General features: G+C 39.3%; 1 protein-coding gene across 1 annotated transcript in view; it reads left to right on the forward strand.

Annotated features, from left to right (window-relative positions):
- Window positions 1-18,145, forward strand: part of Dnah7 (dynein axonemal heavy chain 7) — a 256,781-nt gene that overhangs the window by 92,948 nt on the left and 145,688 nt on the right. Inside the window, exons 23-28 of the mRNA XM_034497949.2 lie at window positions 3,516-3,728; window positions 4,970-5,079; window positions 8,828-8,996; window positions 11,320-11,422; window positions 11,533-11,660; window positions 17,503-17,715. Of these exons, the coding sequence (XP_034353840.1) occupies window positions 3,516-3,728; window positions 4,970-5,079; window positions 8,828-8,996; window positions 11,320-11,422; window positions 11,533-11,660; window positions 17,503-17,715 (936 nt within the window). The remainder of the gene's footprint in view (window positions 1-3,515; window positions 3,729-4,969; window positions 5,080-8,827; window positions 8,997-11,319; window positions 11,423-11,532; window positions 11,661-17,502; window positions 17,716-18,145) is intronic.

Genomic DNA, 18,145 nt, shown 5'->3' on the forward strand with positions numbered 1-18,145 from the left:
CATGTAAATTCACTTTATGAGCCTCCATTTGTCTTTGAGCCTTGGGGAACGTTGGAGAAAGCCTCTGTGGCATGTTTTAGTCTGTGTATAGTACTTGAGAGTTTGAGACATGCTGCAAGTTAGAAATCACGTCTTTATTAGAAACTTTAATTTAAAGAGCCACGTTACCATTTATTTTTTTCCCTACCAATACTATAATAATGTATGTATCAGAGCTCTTTCGGGTTCTTGTAAATTTAAGTGGTCAGATTTTTTTTTAACCTACCAAGTCTAGTTCATATTACCTGACTACTTCCAGGAGTGAGGCTTGCCCTGGAGTGTGGTCTACATACCAGGTATCACTCTATTAAGGAAGCTGACTCTCCCTCCCCAAGCAGCAATCCAATGCCAATAGCTTCCCAGCTAGAGGATGGCTCTGAGGACACTCCCTTTATCCATGCAGTGATATTGTGTGGCCCCTCTTCCATATAGATCCTTGAGTCGTGTGTGTGTGTGTGTGTGTGTGTGTGTGTGTGTAGTTTGAAAGGGCCTCTTGTTCTCTTTTGGTGGTGTGTGTGTGTGTGTGTGTGTGTGTGTGTGTGTGTAGTTTGAGAGGGCTTCTTGTTCTCTTTAGGTGAGCAGATTCCAATGGGGAAGGGATGAGTAGCACATGTGTAAGTCACTCCACCTTATCAATATGAGTTTCCTGAAGCTTAAAATCATGACCGCTTACTACACTGATGTGTGCAGAGAGCATGTTCACTTCAGAATCTGTGTTTTCATTTTCCTAGTCCATAAGTGCTGGTTGGGAAATGAGACTGTGGGAGATATCACAGGGTCTATAAACTAAATGGAAGAAATGTCAGGATATTGAAAGTATGAGTGTGGTTTTGAGTTAATGTATTGGTGTAGGAAGGTAGAAGGCTCCAAGCATGGCAAGAATAATCAATTCCAGGTAACACTGTGGTAGCTACCTTTAGCTTCACTTGCTCATGATAAGAATGTTGACAAGGAATAAAATGTGATGAAAACATCATCATATCATTTTTCCAGTCTAGTTAATTAAATTGCCATTGATTCGTACAACATCATTTCAAAAGAGCTTAGCTTTTGATATTTTTTGGAGCCAAATTTCAGTTCTAACATTATTGTTCTATCACAGGAAAATATACTACTCTAGTGCAGATAAACTTCTAAGGGCATGCAGTTAGTATGTACACCCAATATATCCAAGTGTTATTTTTTTTATTCTGTGTCATGACAGAATGTGAAGACTGGTGGGAAGACTAGGAGGTGCTGAACTATGCTGGTGAGAGAACAAGGATGCACTTTATGTGACTCTAGGATCCCAAACTGTCTTTACTAGGGTAGCTTCTAAATACAATGAAATTCGCTAATTGGCTGCAAGGATTTAAACACTTATGTGGCTAAACATGGATGGAGCAGAAGTTAATTTTTTGTTACTTAAGAAGCAACTTAGTAGAAAATCACTCATGTAAATAATAGAAATGAAATGGTGTTTAAGCACCCAAGGGCCCGAATAAAGAGCTTTTACAAAAATAAAAATTAGAGAGATAAAATCTTCAAGGAAGAAGTGTCTTGTCTCAGCTTGATTCTCTAAACTTCACATCCTTAGAAGCTGTTATTTGTTTACTTATGTATTTATTTTGGTTTTATTGTTGCCTTTTAACAACAGGCCTAAAGTAAACTCCTCAGCATACAGCACTTGTTAAAAAGCATGAGAGTGGAGAAACTGGTCACCAGTCTTAAATACAATACTTTTCATTGATTGTAATTTACTTTCATCTTAAATCCTCTTCCAGTTGTAAATTTTCTTATCTACTGGAAGACAGACTCCAAAGCAAGAGTCTTTCTTCCTTAGAACTTACCCTAGTTCACAATAAACCAAATCACTTGGCATTGTTTATCAACAGTATTACTGTTATTTCTTTGCGACTTTCTGTTGCTATAAGAATGTATCAGAAGGAAGATACTTTATACCAAGAACAGCTCTACTTGTCTTACATCTGCAGGCTGCAAGTCCAAGATTTAGGCAGCCTTATCTGGGTTTGGACTCTAGTGAGGGCCTTTTGGTTATATCACAATATGGTAGATGGAGCCAAGGCTAGACAGTGCATAAGAGAAAGACACATAGTATGAGAAAAACAACAGAGACCGACAAGACGCCAGATTCCCTTTAAATAACAACCTGAGTTAACATTCCATCACTGTGACAAAACTCCTGAGACAACCGGCTTAGATAGAATGATTTTGGCTTGTGGGGAAAAAAAAAGAGAAGGGAGAGGAAGAAGAGGAAAAGAAAGAAAGGAAGGAAGGAAGAAATAAAGAACAGAAGAAAGACAGACAGAAAGAAAGAAAGGAAAAATCAAAGAAAGAAAGCAAGAGGGGGAGGGGGAGAGAGATAAAGAAAGAGAAAGAAAATGGAAGAGAGAAAGAAGAGGCAGACAGTTGGGTCCATTGTGCCTTTAAGGAGACATGCCATTCATCCACTCCCTTCAGGAAGCCCTACATCTTGAAGTTTGCTGCACATCCCAACAACACAATACCATCATCAACAACAACCAAGCCCTTTAGGGGACACTTCATAGCCAAAGGAGAGTATAGTCTATTCTCACTCTGTAGACCAGGCTGGCCTCGAACTCAGAAATCCGCCTGCCTCTGCCTCCCAAGTGCTGGGATTAAAGGCGTGCGCCACCACCGCCCAGCTGAGTATAATCTATTCTCATGGGAGTGAGTCTAGTTCCATGAGACCCACTTAATGCCCACCCCACACCTGAGGGTGATATTCACGACCTGGTGACAGTCCACCAGGTCCTGTCCCTTACAGCTTCTACCAGTTCAGTACCTGCCACACTGGAGATCAAGCCTCTGGCATATGAACTATCAAGGGACACATGAAAATCATATTTAAACCATAATGATACTAGTATTTCCAACCTCATATAGCAATCTTATGGAAAAATGCTTGAAGGACTCAAGAGAGCAAAGGGAGAGAGAGGTGGCCTGAGTGTCTCAGGGTTTGACCCCTTCCTAGTACCACTTTCCCTGCTGCCTCTCCTCTCTTCGAGTCTCTGTTGAGAGGATAACGTTTTCAGTAGCTTAGAGTCACAGACTCAAAATTGACCAAATCTAAGGAAAAGCACTTGTTTGAGTCCTTGGGGGAGAGCTATGGTTGGTTCTGAATGGGTTTCTTCCTCTCCTTCATGTCCCATGGGATGGGCAGTAAGATTGACAGCTCCAACATAACCACAGAGAATAGAAAGGGATAGAAAAAGATGCTGACACGAACCATGTTTGCCCACTGTGTCTGCCAGAATGGTTTGTTAAAACTGTGTAGTAGGGAAAATGGATTATTTTTAAATTACACAGAAATTATGCAGAGGATATCTCATATATATGAGAATGTATATCTATATATGAAACAGCACACATACATTTATAAATATACTAGTTCAAAATGTTTTTGTTCACAATGATTTTGATCACAGTGGGAAATTATACTTTATTTTTCTCAGGCCCTTGAAAGCTACTTGACAAGATGTAACCATCAAATTGATGATATTGTCACATTGGTCCGTGGCAAATTGTCCAAGCAGAACCGCGTTACTCTGGGAGCCCTTGTGGTACTGGATGTTCACGCTAGAGATGTCCTTGCCAACCTTGTAAATAAAAAAATCAGTGATGACACTGACTTTGAGTGGTTAAGTCAGCTTCGATACTACTGGCAAGTAAGTGGTCTCACACGGTAATTTCAGCCCATAGCTTCTTAAATCATACTCACTTGCTCAGCTATGTAATCGAATCATTAAAAGGGTTTTTTTTTTTTTTTTTTGCTGATGAACTCTTATATATGATTTTCCAAATTGAAAATTAAGGGAGCTAATAATTATATCTATTATCATTAGTATCTATGTTTACATACCTATATTTGTATCCAAATGTATTTTCATATATTAACAAACATGTACATATAAAAGTACCAAAAGGAACTGAAATTAGCTACTTTTCAATGTATTATTATATTTGATATTTACAAAATATTGGGGTTAGTCAGCTTAATATTGTGTTTTTTAGATTCCTGATGCACTTAAGTGAGGTATAAGTCAGTTTTCTTTGTCTAGTTTAATCATTAAAGAAGCCAGAAACATGGTCCATAAGGAAGGAACTTTCCAGGCTGTCTGGGAAGGGGGACAGGGACAGTTACAGCAGCCTGCTGAGTGTGGGAGAATTGGGGTTCAGCAGCTGTCAGGATTGCATTATAGTCTTATGTGAAGGTAGAGACAGGTACAGATCAGAATCTTGTCTTTTTCAGAGCCATGATATTTGGTGGTAGAATCGTGGGTGATGAGATCCTTCCTTCAGAAGCCAGACCCTCCTTTATTAGATTATAGACAAGGTGCTTATCTCTGTAAGCAACTGGCTCCTCAACTGTAAAATTGTGGTAGTGCGTGTGGTGGTTTGAATGAAGAAGGCCTCCATGAGCTCACAGGAAGTAGCACCATTAGGAGGTGTTGCCTTGTCGGAGGACGTGTGTCACTGGGGATGGGCTTTGAGGTCTCAGACGCCAGGCCCAGGGTTGCTTCATTTCCTGCTGCCTGCTGGTTCAGATGTAGAACTCTCTACAGTCACTTCAGCACATGTCTGCCTGTGTGCTTCCTGCCATGACAATAATGGACTAAATCTCTGAACTGTAAGCCAGCCCCAGTTAAATGTTTTCCTTCATAAGGGTTGTTGTGGTCATTGGGGCTCTTCACGGCAGTAAAACCCTAAGGCAGAGCCAGAAAGCCATTGACTTCTATTATTTATTCAGAAAACTAGCTATTGACTCCTTCTAGTCAGTGAACCGATGGCTGAGAGGATAGTCTCACAGGTCTGCACCGTGCTTATTCCTTCTTAAAGAGCTTGTGATTTCCCACTGTTTGAAATTTTGCTTTCTAACCAATTTCATTTTCTTTCTGATTGATCCTAGGAAAATAATTTAGAAACAAAGATGATCAATGCTGGTTTACGATATGGCTATGAATATCTAGGAAATTCCCCTAGACTAGTTATAACTCCACTCACAGACCGTTGCTACAGGTAAGCCCTACCAGTCAAAGACAGGGGAGCAATAACTTACACACACACACACACACACACACACACCCTAGACTAGTGATTGAGTTAAAGGTAATTAACTGAGTTAAAGTTAATTATTTTTACCTTGTATTCTATAAATATATCCTGTGTTCTTTTCCCAGTCCCTTAAGCCTCCTCTCAATTTCATTTTCTCATTCTTTGCTGCTTTCCTGTTTTCATCTCTGAGGATCAAGGTGTTCTTAACCATGGCAGTGGTTAGCACTTTCTGCCCCTTCCCACCCTTTTCTTCTTTTTCCCTCCAACTCTCTCTCTTTTTTGGGGGGGGGTCATTTAAGTTATCTTATTTTTCCTTCCTCTGAAGTGCTGAATTTTCTAGAGTTCTGTTTCCATGTTCCATGATTTCTACACTGTTTACTTCCAAGCTTTAATTACCCATGTCTGGACCTCTCTCCTGTAGTCGTCCACAGTGCACATGCCTGGTGGGTATCTCCTTTGAGAGATACCCATATTTACATTTTATTCACAGTGGGAATAAACCATTTTATGTATTAAGTTAGCTTTGCTTCCCAGATTGTACATCTCAGAAGACTGATATAAACATACCGTATTTTGATTCTATTCATTCCTATCCTTCATCTCTTCCTAGACTTCCCCCTCCTCCCCCATCCCATTTCATACCTACCCAACTTTGTGTCCTCTTATTTATTTCTTTACTTTATTGATCCAGTGCTTCCCATGTACTCTTGAATGTGTTGACATCCTCTGGAACATGTTTGATCCACCAGGGGTAACATCTTTTAAAAACCTAAACAGAAACAAATAAACAAACAAACAAAAACAATAAAAAGGAGCTCTCCCTCTCTTTCTAGCTACCAATTACCAATAGCTCCTCATCTAGAGCTGGGGCTCCATGTTACCTCCTTTCTCCATGCTGAGATTTTACTTGATGTGAGTTTGCACAGGTCTTGGGCATGCTGTCATAATCACTATTAATTCGTATGTGCAACTTCTCTATTGCATTCCCTGTCGCACCTGGTTTCTTCGTCTGTCTCATTGCTCATCACAATGGATGAGGCAAGCTTGCTAGATTTTATGTTATTTATTGGAGACTTTCATGGAAAAGGTCTATGTGCTATTTTTTTTTCTTGTCTTCAACACCACCACATTTTCTGGCATTAGAGGAGACATTAAATAAAATATACCAAACTGCAGTTTTAAATCAGACTCTTAGAGAATACTCAGAATTGTGAATGCTTTTGTTGAACAATATGACAAGTCACATGTTTGATTACAAATTACGATGACTGTCAGGTATCCTGTTAATATCTGTAGACACAAGCTATAATCTCTGGTAGCACAGAGCAAAAATGGAATATATAAGTCTTTTTCATCTTTATATCAAAATGAATATGACTAGGAAACAATATAAGACACCATTTCATTATCTGAGAGTAACCTTGGGAGAATATAGGATAAATAAAAACATGCTATTGTTTTCAGCTTTATAAAATAAAAAGGACACAGATTGTGTCACGTCCCTGAAATGTTTTTTCATTGCTTGGGGAAGCTAGATTAGAAAACAATTGCAATATCAAGTACTGAGTGAGATACACATTAGGTGGCATAGGTATGTAACCCAGATGGAAACTAAGTTCGCAGGAAAATCCCTCAAGAAGCAGTGGGCTAAGGAGGGTCTGAGTGGAGATAATATATTACATGGTAAGTGGATTTGATCACATGGAAAGGAAAAGGCTCTCTGTACTTCACTAGAAAATTTAATTCACTTATATTTAATATGATTAGCAAACGTCTTGGACTTATTAAAATAATTGTACTGTATTTTTATATCCCCAGAGCCTTACTTTTGATCTTAATTCACTTATTTTAATAGTATTTACTATAATTAAATATCATTTTAATCATTCTATTTATCTCTGTTATATTTTTAAAGGATTTTTCTCCTGGTTATTGATGTTCACTATAATATTACTAGAAGTTATTTATGTTACTTGGGATTTCTTTCTGTTCATGTCTCAGACTTTGCCATTTAAATTTTGTCTCTTCATCATTTTGCCCTTTTTTTTAATTTTTTTGTCCTTTATCTTTTCTTATATTTGATTTCTTATATTTGATTTGATTTTCTTATATTTGATTTCTAACTCTCTGGGTAAATTCCTCGTATTTACCTCTTAACAATTTTATTTCCTTATGTTTTTTCCCCTGATATTTAAACCTTAATTGCGTTTTCAAGAGTGTACGTTTATTGTAGAATTTCAAGTTGCCTCTTTTATAAAAATGGCCTCTGCCTCAGAGAGAGAGAGAGAGAGAGAGAGAGAGAGAGAGAGAGAGAGAGAGAGAGAGAGAGACAGAGATTGGTTGGTTAGTTGGTTGATTGCTTGATTAATTCTGACCACTAGGAACCAAAGAGCAGGACAGGATGCTGTGTATGTACATAATGACACTCACAGGCCTGTGTTCATCTGGTGCTGTACTGTCTGTCTGACTCAACAGTGATCTTACTGTCCAGTTTTCACTGTGAGCATAATTTGGTAAAGATAGTTTCCCTATGCTGCCTTTAATCATGTCAGTTGTGGACGTAGCCACAGTTTCAGACCCAGATCCAAAGAAGGCGTTAGAGTTTTCTTCAGTTCAGAAAACAAACAAACAAAAAAGAAAAACAAAAAAAAGGGTTTTTTTCTTATTTTTGCTCATATACAAATGAGAAATGAAAATTTGACCCATCCACTTCTTGAGGAGCAATGCATACTTGTTCCCTAGACTGCCATGGGTGGTGAGCTTGTGGGCTTCCTTCTCCTTTCTCTGATTAACCTCCTTGACTCTCTGGTGGGTGCTGGAGGAAATGTGGTGTCCACTAGAGACAAGGCAGCATTTCATGTTTCCATATTAGGTCCAAAGAGGTAAATTTATTTCACTTCCCCTTCATGCTCAATTCTAATGATTTCATATCTGTGCTGCCAAAAGTATATTTGTGTTTATTTGTATTCAACAAAATACTATATATCTTTGCAGATTTGCACATAACTATGCCTCGACTATTGAATCCCCCATTGGTGACATCTTTTACTCTTTAAATGATGACTGAGGATTTTAAAATTATTTTCTTCCATGTGATATTTCTATACTCTTCTAGTAAGGTTGGGTGTTCATAGAGTCAGCTAGATTCTCCACATTGACCAGAAATCAGGATTGAATCCCCAAAGTTCTAAATTTGTCCTGTATATAAATATGCACATGCATTCGATCTGCCTTCTTGACCATTCATCCATGTATTCATCTATGCATCTACCCGCCTATCCACTCATCCATTCACCCACCCACCTGCACATCCATCCATCCATCCATCCATCCATCCATCCATCCATTCACCCAGCCACTACACATCCATCCACCCACCCACCCACCTACACATCTATCCATCCATCCATCCATCCATCCATCCATCCATCCATGTATCCATCTATGCATCTGCCCACCTATCCATTCATCCATTCACCCACCCACCTACTCATCCATCCATCCATCCATCCATCCATCCATCCATCCATCCATCTATCCATTCATCTTCTATCATCTATCTACTTTTAGAAGAAAAGTTAATAACAAAGAAATATGCTCTCAGAGATTTTCTGAGGTTAGTTAGAGAATTATGAGAGGAGCTGACAGGATTCAATTTAACCTTTTATTTTTGTCTATGTGTTAATTATTCTGTTCATTTCTTTTACTCTAGGACCTTATTTGGAGCCCTTCACCTGCACCTTGGAGGAGCACCTGAGGGTCCAGCTGGCACCGGAAAGACAGAAACAACCAAGGATTTAGCAAAAGCTGTTGCCAAACAGTGTGTCGTTTTCAACTGCTCCGATGGGCTGGATTATTTGGCTTTAGGAAAATTCTTTAAGGTTTGGACCAACAAACTCCTCATTTCTTTACAGTAGGGTAGCTGATCAGCGACGGAAAGGGGTTACAAAGAGACACAACTGCATGCAAACAGAAGCTTTACTATGCCATGTAAAGTGAAAATTATAGTCTCAAGAAGTCCCAAGCACAAGTGAGCTCTGCCTCCTCCCAGTCCCTGCTATGGAGGTCACTCTATCTGACTACTCCTCATTAGGTCATAGACTTAGAAATGTTAGTTGGCTATTTGAGTATTCTGACCAGAAAGCAGTCTCTCTGGACACATAAGTCAGGTTGGATAGAAGGTTATTACAGCTCACTCTTTAAAAAAGCAAATAAACTTTGCTTTAAATGGGATCTTTAAATATATTGGGCAGATAAAAGTTTGAGAACCACCCACCGAATAACGGCTGTGGTGTGGTATTCCAAACATTTCTTTAATCTCTAGGCTGTGTTATCAATACGTTTCAGAGTTCATTAATTGACTGTTATAGATATATATCTTCCATTTTCTGCATTGGAAATGTATAACTCTTCTTTATTTTAGTAGTGTGGATATGGGTCCATACATATGTTTGTGTGTTTGTGAGCGTGCATGGAGACGTATGCCATGTGCAAGGATGTCAAGAATCCTTGACTCCTTCTCAATTGCAGTCCACTGTGTTCTGAGACAGGGTTTCTCACTGGCTTAGAGCATGCCAAATAGGCTAGTCTGGCTAGCCAACGAGTCCCAGGGAATTGCCTGACTCTGCCTCCCCAGCAGTGATATCAGAGGCACGTATCACTATGCCCAGTGTTTGTGTGTATGTGGGTGCTGGGGGATTGTTCTCATGTTTGTGTGTCAAGCATTTTACCAACTGAGCCGTCTCCCCAGATCCAAAAAGACCTGGCCCCTGCCTGACTCACACACCTTCCTGTCCACCAAGCTTTATTTATCTACATTTGTCAGATCCTAGAGGTCTGTGAGACTGTGAAAAGGAGGATCAAGGTGGCCTATGCTTGTATGAGCAGCTTGGGTCTAGAGGCTCCAATTCCTTAAAATGTGAGGCAGGCGGTTGAGCACAAAATTGTCTGTTTGTGATGGCTGACCCTTCGGATTTACTGCCTTTTCTCTTTTCTGTAATTTTTCAAATAAATGCTAACTATTCTGTACTATTTACTTTTAAATTTTTTCTTAAGCAAAAATGAACAATTTCAAAAATTAAACTAACAAAATAATATGTTATTTCTACCCAATACCGTAAACTGGTTTCCTGGGCGATAGGCATTGGTCATTTGAAACAATTTCATAATTACATAAGACTTTATTTGTAATTTGAAAACAGGGTAAAATTTTTTTGAAGGCAGTCAAAATAATAAAAAATAAAATGATAGGAGACATTGGAATGGCACGCAATTTGTCTTCTATAGTGCCAAATAAACTTGACACAATGACTAAGAAATAATTGGCAGTTAGAAGATACTTGGCATAGTTTGAATAAGTAGTACATTCCAATGTATTCAAAGCAATGCCTGCCTTCTTTATCATAATAGTCTTCATTCTTTGATTTAGATTGATAGATTTCAATAGAACTAAATTTGCTTATTGCTAACTTATAACTTATAAGTTATAACTTATAACTAACTGATTGTACAGGTACATTTTTGGTGTGAAGTTCCTGATGAACTGTGGGAGTACAAATAAAGGTATAGGTCTTACTATTAAGAACTTCATAATCATTCAAGCATTATTATTTTTTAAATATCATCACAATCCGCTTATTTGCATATAGGATGTTAAACAGCCTGTTCCCGGTGACAACTAAACCTTTTATTGTATTATTCATTGGAAACCAAACAATAAGAGGTAGTGTGCCCTCAGGAGACTTGCCAGTCTTTGCTATGCATGGAGTTCAGCACAGATCTGTGAGGCAATCCTTCCTTAGGATTATAAATTGGGCTTTGAATGTTAGTTGGCTATTCTGCTTACAAAGCAGTATCTCTGGCAATGGAAGTCATGTTGCATAGATGGTGATTACAACCCATTATTTTTAAAAAGCAAATAAAATCAACTTGTAAATAAAGAGTAAAGGCTTGGAAATTATAGATGCACCCCTAAATACCTAAAGGCACACTCCGAGCAAAAGCAATAAATTGGGAAGTTTTCCAGTTGATCAAACTCTTTATTCGCCTCGAATAATGAATTGGTAATGAAAAAATGAGCTGTCTTTAAAGATAAAGGTAAATAAGCAATTTCCTTGATGGGATATTAAATCCCTGAAAAGATCAGGTGAAATGCATCATTTCAATCAGATAGAGTTGAAAATTTTTATTATTCTTTCCTCCCAGGGACTGTTATCTTGTGGAGCCTGGGCTTGCTTTGATGAGTTTAACAGAATTGATTTGGAAGTACTTTCTGTGGTTGCTCAACAAATCCTTACTATCCAGAGAGGTAATGAGCTTGTCTGTCTATGCAGCAAGTGAAAACAAAGAAATGGGGGACGGGCCTCAAGTGGCGCAAGCTGAGGCACAGCTAAGTCATTGTACTTGTGGTTCCCACAGGCATTAATGCAGGTACCGAGCTCCTAGTGTTTGAAGGAACAGAACTAAAACTTGACCCCACGTGCGCTGTCTTTATAACAATGAACCCTGGGTATGCCGGGCGGTCAGAGCTGCCAGACAATCTGAAGGTATGGAGGCTGTGATCATAACATGTTTCTTTTTCACCATTTATGAATGCAAAGACAATATGTGACACTTGGGTTGTGTTTTTAAAAATCTGCTTCTAGGTACACCATTTTGGGAAATTATTGTAGAAGATAATGTTTAAAGCTTCAAATAGGTTTACAAACTAAAACAGGTACAACTCTAACATTTTGTAGTTTTACAATAGTATTGATTATCACAGATGAGAAAAGACAAAAAAAAAAACAGTATCTCTTATTGTGGTCTGTCTTTTCAGTTTTATATACATTTTAAAGGGCTCAAATATGACAATTGTGTATGTGTGGTAGTTTTGTTTGTTTTTTTAAAGTTAATTTAAAACCAGGATGAACATTTTCCTGTCTTTGTAAACATGATCTGGACTGTAAGTAGGATTGCTGAGCTGTTTTTCTGATGGAAATTTAAGTTGCTTTCAGTTCCTCCTCCATTATAAATAGCACCACTAAAGACTGTTGTTGCTAAAGCCTCTCTCTATTGGAAGACATCCCTTAGCTGAGTCGCCTTCAACACTGGTAAAAGCATTGACTTGTCATATCGAGTTTCTCAGTTCCTGTTAATACATGGCACTTTTTCTTTTAATTTATAAGGGACAAAACACTGTCCTAGTTGAATAGAGTAAAACTCTCACTTTAAAAAAAGTAACTTTTCATTTATTAAGTAAAAAATGTTCGTTTTCTCTGTATATTTGCCCTCTTTATCATATACGTTCAGGGTGAATTGCATGTTTATGGATTGTGTATAAGGAATAATATTTGTTGGTGAATCGTACATTAATAATTATGGACCCAAACCGAAGATTTCTGACTAAATCCCACATGCCTTCTACTGGTCACATGTGTGCAGCACAGCACCGCAGAATCATTCTAAGTGCTAGCAAGTCACTTTGTACTTCTAAACGTGCCCTTCATCTGCTTATGTGATGAAGCGCTTTGCCTTAGAAGGGATGATTTAAAAATGAGAAGTGAGGGGTGAAGAGATTGTTCAGTGGGTAAATGTTCCTGCCTCCAAGCCAAAGCACCAGAGACCAGGACCTGCATGGTAGAAGAGAGAACTGACTCCCTCAAGTTGAACTCTGACCTTCACACTCTGACTACCACAGGCAGTTTATAGCATGCATACTCTCCCCAATAAGTAAATATAATTCATTTTTTAAAAGAAGAAAGTGGTAAATTCTTTATCTAAAAGGCTCTTTGTGACATCTTGCAGTTTTGTTCTGGAAAGCTCTTTCTGCAGCCCTTCCTTCTGTTCTACACTTAGACTAGTCTGCTCTTCAGTGGGATCAACCTGAGTACATAAAGAGTCACAAAAACAGAAGGCAAAAGTCTGTGAGTAGCTGTTCATAAAAAGCTGGAAGACATGATTAGTTGAATCTGCTAATGCCTTGTGTAGACTGTCCCACACCGTGTGTGTGTGTGTGTGTGTGTGTGTGTGTGTGTGTGTGTGTGTGTGTGGTAATAAACAGAGACTTGCCCTGCAGTTCCTGGGGTGTTAGGTATTCTTTCTGCATTATGCTAAAGCCTCTGTGAAACTCCCCTGACTTTTCTGTTGCTACTGTCCCCTCTTTGTGGCTGGAGTTGCTATAGAAACCTGTTTGCAAGTATACATGGAAATTCCTAGCTGGGTGTGTTGGCCCCCAGCCTGTAATCCAGTTCTTGGGAGGCAGTGACAGGAGGACCAAGAATTCAAGGTCAAAATTGGCTACAAACCGGCAGGGGCAAGAAACAAAAGGAATTCCAACAAAAAGAAATGAGCTTTGACTTCCTTTAAAAGAAAAGAAAGAAAAGGGAAAAGGAAGGAAAGAAGCAAGCAAGCAAGCGTTGGCCCCAGAACTGGTTGGCATCCTCACAATTATCCCTGAGCCCTCTCCACTCACACCTAACCCTCCACGTGACTACTCTTTTACATTCTGTTGGCTCTGCACTGATCCATCGGCATGCCATCTTCCCAGCCCTCTTCACTTTTGGCTGTGCTGTTGTGACAGCTCCCTTGCCACAGATGTCTTCTGCTCTGAATACTACTATGGCAGTACTACCAATGTCTTCTATCAAAAGAAACCCCAACCATGTAATTCCAAGATGTAAAAACTACTGGGGAGCTGGAGAGGTGGCTCAGAGATGAAGACCGTATCCTGCTCTTGCAGAGGGCCAGAGTTTGCTTCCCAGCACTCTCACTGAGTGGCTCATAAGCAGTGTGACTATGGCTCCAGGAGACCCAGTGCTTTCTTCTGGAGTCAGCAGGCGCATGCACTCACATATGCACTGACTCAGACACAGACACACACATACATATAATTAAGACATCAAACAAACCTTTAAGACTATTGGGGTCTCTTTTTTTTTTGTCCACAAAATAAAGCATGTTTTAAGAGCTAATGCATGTGTACTGCTGGTCCTTGTCTATCACAGGGCTTATGTATCTATCACAGTGATTTTTTAGCCTCTGTGTGTCCCATGCCTTTCTGCATGATGTTTTCTCTCTCTGAAGTGCTCACCTTAGGGACGACTTTCCTCCCTGACAAATGAATTCAGTGTTTGAACAAAGAACCACTGAGCATACATACAGCTCAGAAATGGCCATGGGCTATGTCCTGGGCTGGGCATATCTTCTGTAGGTTCTGTGGAGACTCTCCTCCTGGGTTTCTCTTCTTCCTGGGTTGCTGGAGGCTGGCTTCATACAAACTACCAAGTTGGTGAGCTCTCAGTCTGCCTGGAGCAGTAGGACTGCTGGCTGCTTCTTTTATCATGTGCATTTCCCACATCATCTTCTCAGCAAGCTCTGGGTATTGAGCCTGGGACCAGAGGCCACTTCTGTTTTCTCAAATGCAGGGAGCCCTCCCAACTTTCCATTGTCCTTGCAGAGAATTCAGGGCTTATATCTGACCAGCTGCTCCCATCAAAGAGAATGTTTCCACACATCCCCTCTTCCTTACTCTCCAAACACTTCATGATCACTCAATGGTTACTTTTGTAAATTTGACATACACTATAGCTTACATATATTTTGTGTGAAGAGAATCCCTCTTTTAACATTCAGTCATGTCTAGATAAAACCTGCAATTTCTTGAACACATCTCTACTTCAGAGGAGCTATATTTTAGATTGGAACCACCCCAAAGAGTTGTTACTGAAGATTGTTTCAGAACAGTTTTTAAAATGGGCATATTCCAGATCTACTGGCATTACAAAGCCAATAGCTTGAGCCATACACAGATTTCTAGAGAGTGTGTAGTGTGAAATTCTCTTGCAGCATCTGAGGAAGAGAGGAAAGTAGACACATTACGCTCAACTAACATCAAGCTCACTCCTTGAATAAGACAACATGTTTATGATATGTCTTTCAGATCCTTGGAAATAGTAGAAAAAAAATATTGCTTGAGTGTGGGAACAGGAACAAGGATGGGGCCGGTGGGTTGAGAAGTAATGGAGTCACATAAGAATCCCAGGAGTCAAACTCTGGGGACCAGGATCAGGGTGCATATCTGAGTTTATTGTGCAGTACATAAACTTATCTACAGTGTTGTGTCAATCCCAAGTCCCTAAATCCTCCATCAATTGTTTCTTGCAGCAAAGTCATCATGTTCCAAATGAAAGTCCTGCCTGATGAGGTAACTCAGAAGGAAAAGGAGGAGCATAGTCACCTCTTAGGACTACCATGAAGACAGGCGGTGGAGTTGGCGGGGTTGAGCAACCACCACTCTGGCCTCACTTTTGTTTTGTTGTCTCACCAGTGTTCCAGGAGCCATTTTCAATCTAATGCCATGTATGGCAGATTAGGACTTTTTGAGGAGCCACAGAAACCTGTGACACCTCTCTTTCCATCTACTTTTTCCTTCACAAGGTTGATTTCCACATCCCCAACACTTGAGGGTTTCTTTGTTTTCAGTTGTATCGATATGCAGGCCTTTAGATCATACTCCAGGTGGTACAGTTCTTCTCCATGCAGCACCCTTCTACAAATGGAGTAGACCCTGTAGAAACTTTTGTCTCACGTATTTATGCCAAAGTCAACATAGAGGACTGTACTCACATTCACAATGACTTCATATGGTAAAACAGATTCACACTCACGTGTTACTGAGATCTTTGCCTCACCCCTGCCCTATTTCTCTTTCTGGTGCTGAAAAAGACCTGCTACCAGTTAAGTTAGAATCCAATTTACTTTGTTTCAAAAGCATTGAATTTTCCTCAGACTTACTGCAATGCTTAGAAACATACTGGTACTCCAAAATCAAACTTGGTGTCAGTATGGCACACAGTGTTTGAGAATCACCGGATTAGGCCCCAAAATATTTTTTTTTTCAATTTATGATGTGTGTATGTGTGCGTGCATGTGTGTATGTTGTGTGTCTGTGTGTGTGTGTGTGTGTGTGTGTGTGTGTACATGAACAAGTATGGATGCTGGAGTACCACAGCATGTGTGTAAAGATGAGAGAACAACTTCCTATAGTTAGTTCTCTTCTATTTGAATTCTGGGACCCAAACTCTGGTGTTAGACTTGTATAACAGGAATCTTTACCTACTGAGAAACCTTATTGGCCCATAAAAATACTTCATTTTAGACAATTTCAATGTCAACTGTTACCTCTAGAAACAGATTTCTAGTAAGTGGAACACCATAGTGATACAGCTTGGGTGCTAACTGTTGGCCCATTACTATAAGTGTGCCCATAGTGTTCCAGAGCCATGTTATGGCCAGTGTGAGCTATGGAGATAACAGGAATCTGGGAAGTCCATGGAAGGTGAGAGTTCAGCCTGCCACACAAGGCACTGGAAATAAGCTGGTACTACTTTGTATTGTTGTCAAGCTAGACTGCATAACTCACACCTAGACAGAAGCTTCTGACTAAATCGTAAATTCAGTCTCTCTCTCTCTCTCTCTCTCTCTCTCTCTCTCTCTCTCTCTCTCATTAATTAAAAAAGTAGTAGGTGGATTCATGTGACTAGTAATGATCTTTAATAATTTTTTTCTTTGGTATAAATGGTCTAGATTCAACATTACTTGCTCAAGCTATATTTTTCAAAATTGTATGTACGTTCATGTGTGTGCATGGAAGCAATGTTTTAATACAAAATTTACTAAAGTGTACCCTGATGTGCACTAATATTCTAAAAATAAGTGTCATATTTATTCTTTAAAAATCTATTTAATTTTATATTTGCTTGCCATCACATCACATTTAGTCGTCTTATAACATTGATAATTCTATGATTATAAATGATCTTTATATCTTGGAAAATTGTTGATCTTTAATAGTGACCATCTATGGCTTTTCAGTGTTCTTTGCATTATTTATTTGCAGAAGGACTATTCATGTTTCTACAGACTCAAAAGATTCTGAGTATCTCAAAATATTTCCTTTACTTAACACAGTCTTGTCATTGGGACAGCAGATTCCCTCCAGGTTATAAGTTAATTGGATCCCTTGAGAGCCTGACTGAAAGCCAGGCTCTCAACAGCAGGATCTTTATTACTATCCTGGGTGAGAGACCCAACTTGCTTGCATCCTGGCTGTCTGATGTTCTTTTCTCCTGTAACATGTTGCTTTCTACAAAGAACTTTGCAAAACTGATTCTGGACATTTAGAAAGAACAGTTTACCTAAAGCTAATGGTATGTTTATTACATATGCCTTAATGGAAAACCAAGTTTAATTCCTTTATCTATATGACTTGAATACTGTAACTAGTGTATATTAAATAACAAACATTATGGTGGGTATGGGATTACTGTAGAAAAGCAATTAAGACCATATTGCTTGATTAAACAAGAGTAAGATTGCCTTTCTACACCATTCCTTCATGCACTGCAGGCTCTCTTCCGGACAGTGGCCATGATGGTGCCTGACTACGCCATGATTGCTGAGATCGTGTTGTACTCCTGTGGCTTTGTCACTGCCCGGCCGCTGTCCATAAAAATCGTGGCTACTTACCGCTTGTGCTCAGAGCAGCTGTCCTCCCAGCACCACTATGACTACGGGATGCGCGCTGTGAAGTCTGTGCTCACAGCTGCTGGCAATCTGAAGGTAGAACCCAGTGCTGTGACTCATTGCATTCCTATTCTTAAATCTCAGGACCAATTGCGTTCATAATAGTTCCAGCATCTGGTTGCATTCATCATGGCTAGAAAAAAAAAATACTTTGCTGACAATGAAAATAAAATGTTGTAATATTTGTAAGACAGTATACAGGTAATGCTGACTGTTTGAGTTTAAATATATGAAGTTAGGTAGAGCCAAAGAACACAGTCACATACTTTCAATAAATGTTTTGAATGCTTTCTGTTTATATAACACGCAGCACCCTGTGGGGCATAATGAAATTAATATACAGAAAACCCTAAATATCATCACTTATGTATTACAGAAACTTTTCTTCTCCTGATATAATTGTCATTCTAGAGGGTCACTGCCTCAGTCTGTTAACCTTGGCCTACTCTTGGAAGCTTTAAGTCTC

This window comes from Arvicanthis niloticus, chromosome 3 (genome assembly GCF_011762505.2).
Source record: "Arvicanthis niloticus isolate mArvNil1 chromosome 3, mArvNil1.pat.X, whole genome shotgun sequence".
In the NCBI taxonomy this organism is placed as follows: Eukaryota; Metazoa; Chordata; class Mammalia; order Rodentia; family Muridae; genus Arvicanthis; species Arvicanthis niloticus.